Source organism: Schistocerca piceifrons, chromosome 7, assembly GCF_021461385.2.
Source record: "Schistocerca piceifrons isolate TAMUIC-IGC-003096 chromosome 7, iqSchPice1.1, whole genome shotgun sequence".
Lineage (NCBI taxonomy): Eukaryota > Metazoa > Arthropoda > Insecta > Orthoptera > Acrididae > Schistocerca > Schistocerca piceifrons.
In genome coordinates, this window is record NC_060144.1 from 417000078 (window position 1) to 417019741 (window position 19664).

At 37.7% G+C, this 19664-nt stretch overlaps 1 protein-coding gene across 1 annotated transcript in view; it reads right to left on the reverse strand.

Moving 5' to 3' along the window:
* The window catches only part of LOC124805079 (3'-5' RNA helicase YTHDC2-like), a 306102-nt gene extending 286491 nt beyond the window's left edge, over window positions 1–19611 (reverse strand). Inside the window, exon 1 of the mRNA XM_047265510.1 lies at window positions 19377–19611. Coding sequence (XP_047121466.1) covers window positions 19377–19485 — 109 coding nt within the window. The 5' untranslated portion in view covers window positions 19486–19611. The remainder of the gene's footprint in view (window positions 1–19376) is intronic.
* Window positions 19612–19664: the final 53 nt, after the last annotated feature.

The following is a 19664-nucleotide window of genomic DNA, read 5'->3' on the forward strand; positions in this document are numbered from 1 at the left end:
TACTACATCACCTGTTTCTTCCAAAGCATAATCCAGGACACTTCTTGTCTTAAAGGCATGCGAGGTACTCCTGCTACTGTCTGCCCTTCCTTTTGCATTGCACCTCTCTTTCTCTTCTCCATAATTTTGCTTAATTTTCCTGTATGCAGCATCAATTTTTACTCCAATCACGTCTTTTTCAGTACCCTCTCATCTATACTGAATTACCACGTGTATGTACTATTAATAATTTTTTAAGCGGCCAATAGCACTGACTTCCTACCAATTTCTTTAAGACATTTATTTTCTTCTTCCGTCCACAAACTAAATACTTTCTGAATCATCCATGAGTCATTTGTTTCTACTTTTGCTATATTTACAGCGTCCTAGCCTGCCTTAATTATTTTCTTCTTCAAGACTCTTTTGCTGAATTACTCTCAATTTTACTTAGGCAACAGGTCACAGCCACAGTGAATTTCCACTTCATCTCATTCTGTACTACATTTTCAGTATTTAATTTCATAGTATATTGATTTTTCTAAGTAACCTCTTGAATTTCAATCTAGTGTTCATCACTACTAGGTTAAGGTCACAGTCGAAGTCTACATGTATGCAAAGTTGAAGTCTACATATGTGCAAGCTTTATAGTATTTTGATTTCAAGTTCTTTCTTTCTTTGACCATGATATAGTCCAACTGATAGGCTTCTTGGTCTTCTTCAAATATACTCTCTTGTAATTTGGGAAGAAGATGTCTGCTACAACCAGTTCAAACATATGTGTAACTCTAGAACTCATTTCACCCTCTTAATTCTTTCCCCTAGCTCACAGTCTCTCTCTCTCTCTCTCTCTCTCTCTCTCTCACACACACACACACACACACACACACACAAGCAGAGCCACACTGTGTCAGGAACACAGTTCTGCAACTTGATTGGAGTCATGGGTTGCATCATGTGGAGTGGGCAAGGAGAGAAAGGAGGAGGGAAGTGGGAAAGGCAGAGAGAGGGTTGGTAAAGGGTGGCTGTCGGTTAGGAGGGAAGCAGCAGTTGCACAGGATATGAATGTGGAAGGGACAGATTGCATATGCATGGAATAAGAAAGTGACACAGCCACCAGCACTGGTGATTTAGAGCTGTGCACACTGATGATGACATGGAGGAATGGATTAGGTGGAGACAACAGAGCAGAGTTGCAGGGAAGAGCATGTGGTACAGGATGAGTAAAGTTAGGGTCCTGTGGTACAGTAAAAAACAGTATGTGGCAGGAGGCTAGCAGAGATTGAGACCAGGAGGGTTACGGGAGGGAAGGATGAGTTGCAAGGACAACACCTATCTATGCACAGGTTATTAAGCAGCTATTGAAATTGAGTAAGTTGTCCTCAGCAGCATGTTCCACTATTTTCCATATGATGGTCTGCATATGCGATGACTACAGTCTTCTATGGCACCTTTCGCTGCTGAAGGTCATACAGTTGGAGGTGGGCATGTTGTTGTTGTTGTTGTAGTATCCAGTCCAAAGACTGGTTTGAGATGTTACTCTACATGTAAGTCAATCTCTAAAAGTCTCATCTCTGCATAGCTACTGCAAAATAACATCCTTTTCAAGCTTCCTACTGTATTCTATTGTTGGTCTCTCTGCAACTTTTATCACCCATAGTTGCCAAAATGATGATTCGTTGATGCTTCATGATGTGTCCTTTCAATTGATCATACCTTTTAGTCAAGTTGTGCAATAAATTTCTTCTTTTCCCAATTCGGTTCATTACCTCCTCATGTTATTCAATCTACCCATTCAATCATTAGCATTCTTCTGTTACACCTAATTTAAAGCCTGAACTGTTTATTGTCTATATATTACTTCCGTACAAGTCTATACTCCTGACAATTATCTTCAGAAAAGACTTCTTAACATTTAAATTTAGTCAATGTTAACTAATTTCTTTTTAAGAAATGATTTACTTGTTACTGCCAATCTGCATCTCACATCATCAAGTTATCTGTTGGCGTTCATCTTACAACCTCCATTCAAGACTTCATCAATTACTTTTAACCCCTTTTCCTAGTCCTTTTACATCCCTGGCAGTACTGCAATATCAACAAGCATCAAAGTGTTCACTTCTTCTCCCTGAACTGTGAGCCTCTTTTCCAAGTTCCCCTTCGCAGCTTGCTCAATGTATTATTCTACAGATGAATATCTTAACAGGGACTATTAGACCAGCTGAAGTAAATATATATTAGATTTCAGTTTTGACAGCACTTGGTCACAACAGTCAATATTAGGTGTTTTGTGTAAGATAAACTTATTAAACATGCTTAACTATGTTTCATTCTGACAGTGTATTAATCCTGTAAATATTAGCAGCTCCAGTTTACTGTAATGTGTTCACCTATATTGGCAATCTCCTGACAAATGATCATGATAGTGAATATTATATTCAAATGTTTTACGTTCTTTATGTTATACTTTTTGACACGTTCCACACCTACGAGAATCATCTCATTTTTGGATCTATGGATCAAAAACTGAATCTACTCTAATCTCTCTCTAACAGACAATAACATCAGGGATAGGTTATGCCCTTCAATGCCTACAACTGCAGTCTGGTTTCTGTCTAAGTTGTAGACAACCTTCCACTCCCTGTATTTTATCCCTGTTACCTTCAGTATTTCAAAGAGTGTATTAAAGTTAACATTATCAAATGCTTTCTCTAAATCAACAAATCTTGTAAATATGGGTTTGCCTTTCTTTAATCAATCTTCTAATGTAAGTCGTATGGTCAGTTTTGTTTTGTGTGTTGCTGTGTTTCTCCAGAACCCAAACTAATCATCCCTGAAGTCCGCCTCTACCAGTTTCTTGCTGTCCTCTGCAAATGATTGGTTTCAGTAGCTTACAACCATAACTTATTAATCTGATGTTTCAGTATTATACACAACTGTCAGAACTTGACTTTTTTTTAAATTGGAGTCATTACATTCTTCTTCGAGTCTGAGGGTTTTTCATCTGTGCCACATACCTTGCACACCCAGTGGAATAGTTTTGTCATGGCTGGCTCTCCCATGCATCTCAATCATTCAGAGGTAATGTCGTCTATTACAGGAGCATTGTTTTAACTTACAGCTTTCATCACTTTGTCAAATTATTCTCACAGTATTATATCTCTCATCTCACCTTTACTTACTTGCTCTTCCTTTCCTGTAATATTGACTTCAAGTTCATTTTACTTGTATAGATCTTCTATATACCTTTTCCACTTTCCCTTTTTTGCTTAGTACTGGCTCTTGATACTCATGCGGCTGCTTCACTTTTCTTTGAAGGGCTCCTTAATTTTCCCATAGGCAACACATATCGTTCCACTAGCCATGCATGCTTCTACTGCCTCAAATTTATCATTTAACCATACCCACTAAGCTATTTTGAATTTTTCCAACAATTTCATTTTTAAAATGCATGTGTTACCTTCTTTCTAATTCATTTACTACATTTTCATAGTTTCTCATTCTGTCAATAAACTTCAATATCTCATGTGTTACCCAAAGATATCTTTCAGGCCTTGTCTTTTTGCATATTTGAACCCCTGTTGCTTTCACTATTTGATCTCTCATACCTACAGATTCATATTTTCCTGTATTTTCTTAATGCTCCCAATAAAACTCTCAACCACCTCTGATTCTTCCAATTTATCCATACCCCACCACCTTTATTTCCTATATTTCTGCAGTTTCTTCAGTTAATGTACAGTTCCTAATTATGGTCGAAGTCCACATCTGCCTCAGGAAATTTTTTGCGGTTTTAAAACTGGTCTCAGAATCTCTGTCTTATGATTACATAATGGACCTGAAACCTTGTGTCTCTAGCTCTCTTTCACTTATCCAATCCTCTTTCATGTTTTTTAAACCAAATGTCTGCAATGATTACATTATTGTACGAGCAAAATTCTACCTTCCACACCTTTCTCTCAATCCGTTCTCCTATCATGGACTTGCATTCAGGACGACAATGGTTCAAACCCACATCCGGTCATCCTGATTTAGGTTTTTCGTGATTTCCCTAATTCGCTCAAGGCAAATGCCGGGATAATATCTTTGAAAAGGTATGGCTGATTTCCTTCTCCATCCTTCCCTAATCCGAGCTTGTGCTCCGGATCTAATGAGCTCATTATCGATGGGACGGAACTTATCTCCTGCTCCTGATCTCTTCCTCTTATTGTTTCCTCCTCTTCGCTTTCATACATATGAATTTTAGTTTCTCACCACAGTTCAATTTCTGTCTCCATTAACTAGCTATATCTCATTGCACACTGTTTCAATCTCATGACCTACAGAGCTAGCAGGCATATAAACTTGTACTAATTGGTGGATATTAGCATTTTGTCTACCTTGACTATGATAATAAGTTCACCATGTTGTTTGTAGTAGCTTACCCACATTCTTATTTTCTTCATCATCATTAGACTTATTGCTGCATCCCCTCTATTTGGTTCTGTATTTATAACCCTGTACTTACCTGTCCAGAAGTCCTGTCTGTTCTCCATGCCATTGTACTTCACTAATTCCCACTATACCTAACTTCAACCTATTCACTTCTCTTTTCAAACTTCCTAACATAGCTACCCAGTTAAGGGATCTAACATCTCATGCTCAGGCCTGTAAAACGGCCCCAACAACAATATCCTCTTGAATAATCCCCGCCTGGACATCCGAATGGGGGACTATTTCACTTCCAGAACATCCCAAGGGGATGCTATCGTTATTAAGCCATAAAGCAGGCATGCTATTGGAAAAAAACAATAGCTTTTAGCTTTTCACAGTACCTAAAAAGAAAGGTCACATTGGCTAAATGTTACAAAGTCAAGCCAGTCAGTCAATCACACTATTGCCCCCCACTACTTGTTGGATCTGTTGTTCCATTGTTACTGAAAGCAGTCTTCAGATGTTCTAATTTCTTGGTGACACTTCCTGAGTCAGAGAAGTACAAGTTCTATGAGTCACATTTCTGAGGATTACATTTGTTAGTGCTGGCACTGGAAACTGCCAGTGAGCAGACACAAGTTAGTATGTGCCTTTTGAGGTATATAGTCTGACCCAGTGTGCCACCTTTTTTTTTGCTTTCTGCTTGGACATCCAGACAGGGGTGCCTCCTATCCACTTCGGTTTACACGGTGAAATTAATCCAGGATGCACTGAACCAAGACGTGTAAGTATTTGTTCAAACTTGTATCTGTCATATCGCCATATGACAGTGACATCAATGTGATGGATCCAACACGTCATTTTCCAGTGGGCTGTATCCAGGGCTACCTACTTTGAGCGTTCCTTGTACATATCGGCCACAAGCAGCAAAAAATGACAGCCCATGATAATATACATTGCTGTAAAGGCAAAGAAAAATTTCTGACTGATGAGCTAAAGGGATTCTTCCAGAGGAACTCTGATAAAAAGAGATTAAATCAGAGCTAATAAAGATGTTAGAATCTTTCAGCCTGAAACTTTTGAAGAGTTGCACAAAATCTACAGAGCATTAGTGATCTTCACAACTCTCAATATGAGCAATTGTTATACATGATAAGTTATGTTTTATTATTAATGAAATAAGATCATCTACATTAACTATGTTGGTATCTTGAGACAAGTATATTCATTGGCACCAACACCAATTCAACTTAGCATTGGTCAAAGTAAGCTGTGACTCTGGTTGAATTAGAGAAATGGAGATACTGGGAGCAGACACAATTTTGGCATTGCTGATGATTCTGTGATTGTTGGTGACTCCCTGGCACAAATATCAGTTGATACTTCACGACTTCTCCACAATGCAAAGAAAATTGGGCTGGTGGTGAGTGATGATAAAACAAAATATCTCATTGTATCATGCTGTCAAACTCTCCATCCTTCCATTATTGTTGATGGGCATACCTCTGAACGAGTTCAAGAATTCAAGTACTTGGGATCCATACTGACTAATAAAAGTGAAGTGAGAAAAGAACTCAATCAATGAATGATGAAAGTCACTCATTTGTTCTTTGGTCTGAATAATTTATTCAAATCTTGACTGATATCACAGAAGAATCAGATTAAGCTGTACACGACATTAGTACAGCTAGTACTTTTACATGTTTGTGAAACCTGGGCTACTTCAGCAACAACTGAAGAAGCAATCTGTGCCTTCAAGAGAAAGATAGTTAAAAATATCTATGGGCCCATCTACAATACCGTAGTCAGTAATTGGAAATGAAGAACAAAAGATGATCTGTACCAGTGGTTTGGAAAGCCACACATAGGCTGAATATTAGGACAGAAGAGGCTACAGTGGTTTGGCCACATCCTTTAAGCTGATGGATCCCTCCCATACAGAGTCCTCCATTCTCAACCCGCTGGAAAATGACCAAGGGGACATCCAAGGATGCAGTGGAAGGATTGAGTACTAACAATTCTCCAATAAGTGGAGCAGACAGTGGTGGAAGATGAAGCTACAGACGCAGCGATGGACTACCACCTGCAGTAAGTATCGTACATATCTTCTCTGCTGTGACTGGTTGAATTAATTTTTTATTATGCTTATGGGTCATTCCCCATTAAGGGACCAGGGGTCCCCATTCAACCATCTCCAAATCTAACAAAATTTGGTGTGAAGGTTCTATATGGTCTGTGATGGTTATATATCAAATTTCAGTTCAGTATCTTCAGTGGTTGAATTTTTAGGGGCTTTTAAAGAGAGGCTGCTCATCTTTGCATCACATACGAAGGTGCAAAAGTGTCAAGTTTGTTAGGCTTTTTTAAAAGTTCTAGCAGACATTTGGTCATTTGCTTTAAAATACATACACAACTTTTTATGCTGAGTCACACCATGGCAAAAATTAGGATTTAGCCACACTTAAATATAGACACAAGCTCTAAAGTGACTAAAAAATTTATTGTGCTATTCTGAGAGCCAAGGTTTCACCGACCACTTCCACTTTTCATATGAACCAATCACACCAAAACTTCAGAGGGCTATTCCTACCTATGATGTCTGCATATGGATCAAATTTAACTAACGTTGGAAGCCTAGATGAAAAGATATGTGTCTGCTATGTTGGCCAAAATTTTCGAGATGTAAATTTTAGGGAATTTTTGAGGGGCAACATCTCAACTGTGTCTTTTTCAATCCTTTTTTCTTACCACAGCTGGAGAAAGCATGCTTTAAGCTTTCAAAGCTACAGTGTTTAATTAATGAATCTTGCATTTTGATGTGTAAGAATACATATCAAAAGTTATTATTTTAGCAGTTCAAGAAGACCGAAAAACGAAATATTTTGCTTATTAAGAGCCATAATCTTTTTTTTTTCTTATTCAAGCATAAAAATCAGTTTCAAACTTTAATTTAACACATGTTAAAAAAACAAGTATAGCGCAAAAAACAGCAAATTTGCAAAACAAAATTAGTAGGCAGTTCCATTTTTTGTTAACGACAGATTGTAGATAACTGTATTGTCTTCCTGATGACGATGCTACTAAAGTCACGAAATTATTTTACTCAGAAATTTAGCAGTCTTTAGCAGTTGGCCAGTGGAAGGTATGAGCAGAGCTGTGTGGGTGGATAAAGCTTATATTACATCTTGTTGTTCATGTGAATCTTCACACACGTTTCAAACACACCAAAAATTGTCTTACATACATCCAACATACTGTCCTGCTTGTAAACTTGCAATTGATATTACTGGAATTTCTTCATCTGCTTCGAAGGCATTAACTGTGACTGTGGTGATATCGTTGAAAACTCTACTTACTCTGAGCTGATGACAATTAATTGGCTTAAAATGGTGATTTTCTCTTGTTCCAGATGTTGTATGTCCCATGGCAAACCTTGTTTCTTGATCAGGCTAAATTTTTTCAATTTCTTCTTTTGGTAGAAAAAAAATAATGTTATGTCTGTAATACTATCACCACAGAATTTGAACAAATCATATGGAGTCAATATTTGGTTATCCAAGGGTCTGTGCAGACTAGCATGGGCTGTCTTTTTTGCTGTTCCCCCAATGCCATCACAAGGCGATTCACCATGGCTGGTTCCAAAAAAATTATATTTGGCAGTGCTGCCAAAATTCTTTTTGTGCAAACATAAATTGATTAAATTTTTGAAATTCTTTTATTGAGCAGCTGAACCATCACTAAAGTAATAAATGTTCTTAATGTTTTGAATCTTTGTCTTAATATGCTATTAACTTTATTTGAAACGCATGGACGACAATGGTATCATGGCGGAGACAGTCACTGATCAGACAAATGCTAATACTCTGAAATTCTTTGCCACCAAAACAGACAACAATTGGATGTAATGTGGCCTGACTATTCTACCAATCAAATCCTTACACAGTATCTTGAACAAAAATGAATAATTCTCAGCAAAATCCATCAATATAATTAATTCATTTTCTGCAATATTTCTTTTTAGCTGCTTAAGGTACAAACTTTGGTATTTTGACACAAAGTGATGGTTTCTTAAAGCGGTAATTTTCAAAATGAGTGTCTCCATAAAATCTTCAACAGTTCTCTGATGTGTCTCTAATGTGTGTGTGTGTGTGTGTGTGTGTGTGTGTGTGTGTCAGTACGGATCCACTGCTTGCATTCCATTGTTTTGTCAGGGTCATAGTCTCTAAAAGCTTCTTCAAGAAAAGCCTCTAGTTGCATTTTTCCTGGACATTCCTCACAATGTTGCAGCATACAATCTTTTGATTCCAAACTGCATACAGTTTTTTTTCCCCATTAAATCCTCGTAGTCATCTTGGAAGGAAGCTGACATTTTCATGAATTGCTCATACACATTGTGAATGTGATCCAGAAGCGCCAACTGTAGTACACCATTTCGGTCTTAGCTCACAAAATTTGGAGAAGCTAAGTTGATTTCCACATTGCTTACAATAAGCGATGAATATTTCTTACAGGTTACAAAGCAGCTGGCCTTTCTGCTTGTGAATCTTTTCCCAATTTACTCTTACTGTAACACAATCCTTTTTGCCTGGAATAAATGAGAAAAATCAATCATCATCTTAAAATAGAGTGAGGATCTTTTTCTTTTACTTCATCATTGAGCCTTTTCCCTTTTCGGCTGGCAGGTGTTGCCAAAAACCCACCTTCCATCTTTAGTTTCCTAGCCTTCTTCACCATTTTAGTTGAAACAGCAAATTCTTTAGCAATTTTTTTCAATAGTCCAGCAATTTAGAGCCAGGGTCAAAATTTACTGCAATTGCTCTAATTCCAAAGCTTAATCTTAAGTTTTCAATTAAGATGTCCAAATCTTTATATTTTTGGCACACTTCTATTTGTATCTGAGCAATATCTACTTGGCTCACCCAGCAGCTGTGGCAATTGCATTAGTAATGCTGCCTTGGACTTTCGGAACTCCGCACTTCAGGTATCCCATTGAGTCCCTTTTGCCGATCCATTGAAGCTTTAACGGTGACTCTCCAAGTGATGATAATGAAGTATTAGCAGGAAAGCAAGCATCAACAACACCTGTGATTCAGTGGATGTGATTCTTGCTTATCCTGGTGGGGTGATTCTTTTTGGACCACTTCATGTCTACATTTGGTACAAATTTTCTGACCAGGTTTAAAAACTTCATTAGTCAGTAATTTCAACCTATTGCAATGTTTACTGGCATTAATGCCTTCTTGGTTACATGTTTTTCTTTACCAAATGGGTTGCAGCAAGTCTTCAGGAGGAATTGAAATTCTGTCAACAACAAGGCATTAGAGGTATGAACAAATTTTGGCATCTTCAGTAAAATCAAGCCCAGACCTATGTCATAGAAGCTCCTTGTCCACTGGCAACATTTCCTTAACCGATTGTAGTTGACTTTTGCCATAATAGGATGGTTAGCCTATCAAAACATACTGTTTAAATGATTACCTTTAGCTATAACAATGATGATTGATTATTCAAACACTCATTACTCAACACTTAAGATTGTACAATGTCAACACCAAATAGGGTACCACAAGTTTCCCCAACTGAAATTTCCTCATATTTCCTTGATTTCCAGACAAGTTTTAGCATTTTTCCCTGACAAATTCTGAGATCTGATGGGTAATAAAGACTGAAGTTGGAAAAAAGAAACAAAGGGACTTCTCTTCTTAAGTACTAACACCAATATCTCTTGTAATGAATTGTTTTTAGATGGAGAAAGCAAGCTAAATGGTATATCTTTTTCATTAAGACCACTGGTGACACAAATATGCATTTGCTTGGAGTCGCAAGACAGATTTAAAATATCTTCACAGATTTCAGAAATAACTTCAGAAAAAAACAGGTCTCTTGAGAGAAGTTTAGAAGGCAGGGAAGAGTTGTGTAACCAACACTACAGGTGACCACCAGTAAAATGTTGATTCTATTATGTTTGTCACTGTCAGTTACTACCCACTGTGTAATGTCCACTATTTTAGAGGAATTTAAAGGTATTACAGGTATTTGGTCTGCCTTCTTAGCTGAGTGGTAACGTTTTTGCCTGCCATACAGTGGGCCCAGGTTCAATTCCCGGCCGGGTTGCAGATTTTCTCCACTCGTGGACTGGATGTTGTGTTGTCCTCATCATCATTTCGTGATCACCGACACGCAAGTCACCCAATGTGGCGCCACCTGAATGAAGACTCGCAACCTGGCGGCCGAACTTCCCCAGATGGGGACTCCCAGCCATCAGCGCCACAGGATCATTTCATTCTACAGTATAGTGTGATTTTTCTTTCAAGAAATATTTGAGTATACAGCATACAACTGCCAACGACTGCCACAATTTTCTTCATCTTAGAAATCGTCCAAACTTTCTAATATATGAACTGCTTTCAAAGTGCCAAAATGTACTAGAATAAATAAAACGTCTATACAATGCCATACTGTAGAATGTACTTGGGGTAAGACAGCCGCAATTCCTGAAATCCATCACCCATGGCCTCTGGCCTGGCAAGGAGCACTGCAATCCTGGGTCCATGGATAAACCACAAAAATCCACCGCATTACACCACACACAAACAGACCCAGCCTGCGAGCAGAGTGGTGAGATCAGATACAACAGGTAGGGCCTGCACATTAGTGGGAAACGATGGGCTTCAGATCAGCAGGTCCAATCCATTAGATATACTCGTGGAAATGGCCTGCAGTTTGGCCCATTGTTGAAGTCCACTTGTGTGGCCAGCTATTCACACGTCACAGACACCGTGTTGATTAAATGAGACCGCAGTGACCAATCCATGCAACAGATAATGTGTGCGAATACTCTGAGAATCAATGCTAATGAGGATAGGTAACAACTAATTGTGAAGATGATCACCGAGCTGCAAACAGGGACGTAGGAAAGAGAATCACAGTCTCACAATTAAATTTTCAGTCCTAGCCTTTGTCAGAAAATGAGAGCACAAATACTTTCACATAATCACTTAGACACAACTCACACACACGACCGCCATCTCCAGCCGCTGCGTCAACAGTCTCAAGAATCAGGTCCAAACAAACCACTCCTTATGCCCCCTGCCTCTCATTGGCAGGCTAGGGGCAAGAAGTGGTGGCAGCACTAACTGCAAACTGAGGGGAATGGTAGGAAGGGTAGAAGCAGTAAGAATGAAGGAGTAGCGAAGCACAGCACATACTCAGCTGCCTCCAGCCAGCAATGATGCACGACATCTCAGGAAACAAACCATTTCATCTACTGAGACAAAAATGAAATTTTTCCAGTGCCCTTTTTTTTCAAATTTTCCTGATATATCCCTGATTTCCCTGACACGTTTGAAATTCTCTGATTTCCTTTTTTTTTTCAAATTTTCCTGATATATCCCTGATTTCCCTGACACGTTTGAAATTCTCTGATTTCCAGAACTTGTGGCAAACCTGCCAAATGCCAAAGATTACTCAGCACAGAAGACGCAGACTGTGAAAATTGCCAATAATGAAAGCAACAATTGAAAGTGGTGATTCAGCAATGTAACACTGTTGCGAGGACAGAGCCTTAAAAAGTATTGCTGTTTTATAATACCGATGGAAACTGAGTGACAATGCATATTTGCATCACCATGCATTGTAGGGTTACAACGTTCTAAAGCAACATAACATTCCATCATGATCTTCTACATGTTATAATATTTCATAATCTTAAGAATATTTTCTGAGGTTTTATTATATTTATATTCTATATGGTAAAATAATGTAAAAACACTTCTTATCAGCATAGTTACATTTCCTAAACCACAGGCAAATCTTATAAACACTACAATTACATAGTTTTTGATTTACAGCTTAAAATTGTATCAATTTTTTTGTATTTATCGATAAACCATTTTCCTTATTTTTGATAGGTATTCTTCCTCATCAATATGCAAGATCCAGAAATTAAACAATATAGCTTTGAAAGCTTAAAGCACGATCTTTCCAGATGCGGTAAGGAAAAAAGGATTGAACAAGACAGTTGAGACATTAACCCAAAAAACAGCCTACAATTTGCACGCACAATATTTTGGCCAACATTGCAGATACATATCTTTTCACCGAGGCATCCAATGTTAATTACACTTGATCTATAGACATCATAGGTAGGACTAACCATCTGAAGTTTTCGTGTGACTGGTTCACATGAAAACAAGCAGTGGTCAGTCAAACCTTGGCTCTCAGAACAGCACGACGAATTTTCTAGCCACTTCAGAGGCTTGTATCCATATTTAGGTGTGGCTAAGTCCCTAATTTTTGCCATGGTGTGTTTCAGCATAAAAAACTTGTGTGTGTTCATTAAAAGCAAATGACCAAATGTCTGCTAGAACTTTAAAAGAAAAAGCCCTCAAAAATTCAACCACTCAACATACTGGACTGAAATTTGGTACATAATCACCAAAGACCATATTGAATCTTCACACCAAATTTCATTAGATTTGGATTTGGTCGAGTGGGGGCACTTTTTAATGTTGTATCCTTTGACATGGAATGAACATTATTCTAATGTGTTCTTTTACAATCTGTATAGCATAATGACTTCTTTTGACTTTGTAGTGGGTTATTTCTCTTATGTTTTCTGCTGTAGGTTTTACAGGCCTATCAACATGATGAATGAAATCTTTTATTCATTATGACTATGATAAAACTCGTGTTGTATTTCTTACTTGTGAAATAGTATTACTTATGGTAACAATACTGGCTTTACACTTTATGATTCCTTGATGAAGATACACGCATTTGGAATCCAACAGTTTCTTGTATTCAACCAGCAGCTGATCTTGCAGAATTTGTTGAGCTAAGAATATTTACACGGTACAGGGCATCACCTCCACACAATTGTGAGGAAATATATTTCATGAAAAGAGAAGAATTTATGGGAGATGTTATAAAACACCTGCAAATGTCATCTGTACTGTCATAAATTAGTCACAAATGAGGCATAAACAGGTTTTTTGATCATACTTATTTTTAAAGGCAACGACATTTCAAAACAGAGAATACACAGGACAGTAAGTAATTGATTCAGAAAAGGGTCCATTAACTACATGATGTAATGGTTCTGCATTGCTTTCTTCACATTTCATTCTGATTAAGTCTGGTTTGCTGTCACATCAGTCATAACTGTAAAAACCTGGGGATTTAGAAAAGCATAAAAAACAACTACAGCAATATATGAATTCTCAACACAACCTTAAATAGAGTCTTCCAAAAGTTATCTGAACTCAAATACATGGTTGCAATCATTTCTGTCCAACAGAGAACCTTCAAAAAGTTGAAATTAAACTCTGGGCAGAAGAAAATTGGGACACAAACATTCATCAGTGTACTGCACACTCCTCTGAGATACTGTCAGTCAAATTTGGTGTATCACAAGGCCCAATCCTGGTTGCTATACTGTTTCTGCTATATACTGGTGACATAAACAAATGTAAGTACTGTTAAGTTTCTAGGTGTATGATTTGAAGAAAATCACACAGAATTCTCCTGTAAATTATATTACAAATAAGCTGTCAACTCTATGTTGTGTTCTAACATCATTTCATAAGACTTGGCATTAAGACTCTACCATCTGTAGGCATTTACATAAAATATCATTTGCAGAGAGCTGCATCTTAAACAAAGACAGCTCAATGATATTATAAAGAAACATTCAAAGTTGTGAAAGCATGCAGCAGGCTAACGTATAAGAGACTGAGTGCAGAACCACTTGTAACCAGAAAAGTGTGCTCAATGTTAGGTGTGGAAGCACAATAACTCTTCAGTTGAAGTTAAGGGAACAAAAATGCCAAGAGCTTTTACATATAAAAGTAAAACAATTTTTATTAGAACAAAGTTTTATTACACAAGGAACGACATCTTGAAGGTTATAAATATTGATTAATCTCACAATAAATGGTCTCTTATGCCTGATAATGTCATGTCATGTGTATGAGGTCTTAATGCAAGTAATTTGTTTGTCCGTATTAATTGCTGTTATTGCTTGTAGCATGCTCCGTCATGTTTCACTGAACCACACGTTATTTCATCTTATACTAAAAACAAACTGCATCCCATTTGATGAAGTGCAAATGCAATGTGATGTCTGTTACATTCTTGTATTATTCCAAAGGTCTTCAAGTAACACATTAAATTGAGAGGAAAATAAATAAATCCTGAATAATTGAAATGTCCAGTCTACTATGTGCGAATTCATCTCCTGTAGTCTCATCCAGTCTAAGATACCATATATATTCCACAGTTAGTTTGAATCTAACAGAAAACTCAACAGTCCAATCCAAATTCATAGATAGTAAAAAAATTAGTTATAGCAGCAACTGATTAAGATCATGTGCCGAAATGTACAGAAAAACTATGTGAAGGAAATCTACACCTACCACGGATTAAGTGAAGTCTTTTATACCTCTTCACCAACTCACAACCAAACTGTTAGCTTACAACATAACCTACACCTCGAGTTATGCTACAGATCAGTCTGTCACCATAACCTATATTCCAAAAATTAGGGTCAACCGAAAGGTGTGATACAAGTCATCAGCTAGGACTCCTGACATACCTACGTAGTGTAGTGCAACGTTATGGTCGCGCAGCATATTCGAAATGGATCCTATTTGAAGAGTGCATTTTGTATTCCGTTGTGGCACTCTCTTTAGAGTTAAATGCCAATGTTTCAAAGTTGCTTATGGTTAGTGAGTAATTGGACTGGGGCAGTGCTATTTGCTGTATATTACTTGCCTGCTTTGTATTGGAGCTGTTTCTTTGTAGCTTTGTTAGTGAGTTATTGGTTACAGATTTGTTTTCAGTTTTGGAATTGTTAGTTCTGCATGCTGTTAATGGGCAGAGATTTAATTTTTATTTTGCGTTTGTTATTAGGTGGATATGAAGAGGAAATTCAGCAGTAGCTTGTTGCATGTCACAATGGGTGAGGATACAGTGACATGAGTACTGTTTGCACATTTTTACAATTTATTTTCTATTATTTACTGTAACAAGTATATTTTCTATTATTTACTGTAACAAGTATGGTATGTATGTTTAATTTACATGAATGGTACTTTTCTGCTTGTAAACAACAATTGCTTTTAACGGTATTTTTATGCATTTGGAGTTAACAATCCGTAATTATTATCAGTGAGTACTATGGAGTTTCTTCTAACTATTTTGACGAAGTTGGGTTTCCAATAATAGTTAGCTCTGCAAATTTTGATATAGTAAACTTTGTTCTAGATATCTTAATTGATGTTTCTGATAATATGTGGGGTGTTCAATAAGTAAAGCAACACTTTTCTTTTCTTTTAGGCAGTTTTTTTTTCAGTATTCCAGTACCTCAAGCTATTCCCCACTCTTTTGGCTAAAAAACCATATTTTCCAACATAATCTCCATTCAATGTGACAGCATCATGACATCTTACTACGAGGGCCTGTATGCCTGCAAGGTACCACTTTACTGGTAAAGGTTGGTTGGTTGGTTTGGGGAAGGAGACCAGACAGCGAGGTCATCGGTCTCATCGGATTAGGGAAGGACGGGGAAGGAAGTCGGCCGTGCCCTTTTGAAAGGAACCATCCCGGCATTTGCCTGGAGCAATTTAGGGAAATCACGGAAAACCTAAATCAGGATGGCCGGACGCGGGATTGAACCGTCGTCCTCCCGAATGCGAGTCCAGTGTCTAACCACTGAGCCACCTCGCTCGGTTACTGGTAAAGGTCAGAGCCAATGTCTTGCTACATCAATAATCTCTCCACCATCCATGTATTGCTTCCTCCGAAGTGCATCCTTCATTGGGCCAAATAGATTGTTGTCAGAAGGTATGAGAACTGGGTTGTAGGATGGACGAGGAAGCACAGTCCAACGAAGTTTTGTGAACTCCTCTTGGGTACATCAGGCCTTGTGTGTCAAGGAGAAGAAGATTGTTTGCATTTTTGTGGCGACGAACATGCTGAAGTTGTTTCTTCAATTTTCTGAAGGTAGCACAATACACTTCAGAGTTGACTGTTGCATCATGAGGAAGGACATCAAGCAGAATAACCACCTCGGAATCCCAGAAGACTGTCGCCATGACTACCAGCTGAGGATGCAGCTTTGAATTTTTGCTTAGGAGGAGAGGTTGTGTTGTGCCACTCCATGGATTGCCGTTTTGTTTCTGGTTCGAAATGATGAATCCATGTTTAATTGCCTGTGCCAAAGTATGACAAAAAATTGTCATGATCAGTCTCATAATGTGCAAGCAATTCTGCACAACGGTTTTATGTTAGGCAGCAAGGAACCCAGTGGGCACACACCTTTGAGTACCTGGCAGGTGAGTCTCCCAGCACGACCAACAAAGAAGTCCAGTTGTGCGGCGATGTGCTCGATTGTGAGCCACCAGTCACCTTGAATGAGAGTGTCTGCATGCTCCAACATTGCAGCTGGCCGACACCTTGTTCAATGAGTCACTGCACTTTTTTTCATATCTGCAATGCTCTGGTTTTCTGCCAAAAGAAATTCAATGACAGCTCTCCCCTTGGAACACGCCTCCATTACAGATCCCATTTTGACGGCAACATATAGTGCTGCCACCAACTGGAGCTCCATGGAACTATAGGGACTGAAGTGGGAATATTCCATAATGTCCTGCAACAAATTCCGCAATTTTTCAACTAAATTTGCACAAAGAAAAAAAATAAATAAATAAATATGTGTTGCATTACTTCTTGAATGCCCCTTTTAGTGTATTGTGGGATTTGTTCTAGCAACATAGGTGAAATACAGTTTTCAATACCAGTTACTGGAACTAGTTGTGGTTACTTGGTATCCCGAACTCTGTTCTAGTTAGATACATCCAGTGAAGTTTCTATACCATTATCAGTTTTTACATGAAGTTGCAGTTATGTGGAATCGAGAACATTGTTTGAGCCATATAGGAGAAGTGAAGTTTTGATCAGAGCTTCTGGAGAGAGTGGTGGTTTCGTGGTATCATGCACTCTGTCTGAGCTATAGGGGCCTATAGGTCAAGTGAAGTACTTGATACCATTTTCGGAAGAGGTGTGGTTCCGTGGACTTCATTTTCACTATATGGGTCAAGCTAATTTTTTGACACTAGCTTTTGGAGTGGGCTTCGTTTGAGCTACATCAGTCAAGTGAAACTTCTGACAGGCCTAATACTTTTTTGCAGATTTATTTGTCTGTTGGTGCCATATAGTTCGGTTACTCCATTTACATTAATTGCAGTTACCAACAGTAATTTTGTGGACTATTTTTTCTTTTTTATAATTTTGTGTAATGATGGCTTACTGGATCGTTGCGGAAATAATTGTTTGGATATGTCTTTCATATTAGTAATGACATTTATTTTGCTTGTTCCTTAAAAAAAAAAGAAAAAAAAAAATTGTCCCGTTAGGTTCACAATTTCCTTTGTATTACTTCTATTACAGTTTGTACAATGGGACTGTTTTCTTATGCTTGTGTCTCGAATGACAATGTTACTGTCACTATACCGCATAAGGCGAAATGGTGTCTGCCACCTTGATTACATCACTGTCAAAATTGACAGCTGGTATTGGAAAAGAAATACTGTCAGTGTTATGTTCCTTTTCTGTTTTTACAAGTCTGTTATCACACAACACATCAAGTACCAGGACAAAGCTGACATTTGTTATCAGTAGGTTCAGCAGAACCAAACCTGCTTGTCTCTCAATTCTATTACTACTGTCTAAACACAGCCAACAATGACATAATATTTTATTTTTTGCTATTAAGAATCAAAGCTAAGCTGGTCTGTAGCAACCAATGGTACATTTATTATACAATTGACCATGACTTTTTTTTGTTTATCCGTGCATCATGATGCATGTCAGTACAGATTCTGCAAAAGTAATTACAGTTTCTAATTGATTCGACTGTTTTTACATATAAATGTTCTATAACCCATAGAATAGGCTACAAGTAGACACATGAACATAAGTATTAATCTAACTAGTATTAAATTTAAGATTATAGTGTTGTAAACCAAATTAATGTTCCATCTCACATAAATTGGTATCCATAATTTCTGTACCAGGCACCAAATTAAAACAAAATAAGAATTAATTTTAAATTATGGTAATTTATATTGTAGACAAAATTTGTTATACTTGACATTATTTGTTCCCCATATACTAAACCATCCAATAAAAAATTGTTGAAGTAGTTTTCTGGAGACATCCTCCCTGAGCGATTCATTAATTTTGACTGAGCTGCACAATTCCTTCTACTGCATGCTGCTTGTACACTTCACACTGTTGTAACATTTACTGTCTCTGGCTTGCTAGGTGAATTTCAAAAGGGGTTCTTATGCACAAATGGAATCTTCTCTCAGCTGTATATTCATGGTACAAGTAACATTCCCAGTTCTTTGAAAATTGATTGGAAAGCTGCGGGTTACCAATCGTATCACGACCTCCACTATTCACTACTTCGTGATAAAATATTTTAGGCAGTTCTTGTAGCCAAGTCACTACTGCTTTAGCTATCTCGTCCAAGGCGTAATCGTAATGATAATTACTTAAGGTGAACTTTTATTCTTTTACTATCGTGAGGCTTGGTTCACATGCAAATGATGGTAAAACACAAACATGTGCTATTAAATCTGCTAACGGTTCGAGTAATTGCATTTGAGAAATAGAAATTACTGGCAGGTAGAGGAAAGAACACAACGGTTTACGTCTTATTACGTGTTTCTATTTCAACCGCATCCAATTAATGCTATTCCTTGTAATAGCCAGTGTCTTTGGTGGAAAAAAACGTTATCTCCGCAAGATTATAAAACGGCAGGACAATAATTAACGTTCTTTCGAGGGTGGTATGCTGCTGGGTGTGTAACAATGTAGAACAATGAAACTTAATAATGAAAAATAAAGCACAAGCTCTCATCATCCCACGTCCATGTCTTCAACACGGAAGACATTTGTGAAACAGTTGAGGATAATGTTACCTTTGCAATCTTCGGATTTCAAGAATTTCTTCAATCTCAAATTAACAGCTATTCGTACTTCTTCACCAACTAGGTCGGCAATATTTGACCCCATCTTCTTTTTTGACATGGTTGGCGTTGAAAGGGAACTCTAATAAATACAAAGCTACAAACTGATCGTATTTATTCTTGATGACAAACTTCTAAAATTTAGTTAACAAACAACATAAACAAAATTCCCAAAGCACTACATGCCGGATAAGTCAGTCTGCAAAATTTTCAAAGATATTCCACATCTTTGTTACAGTC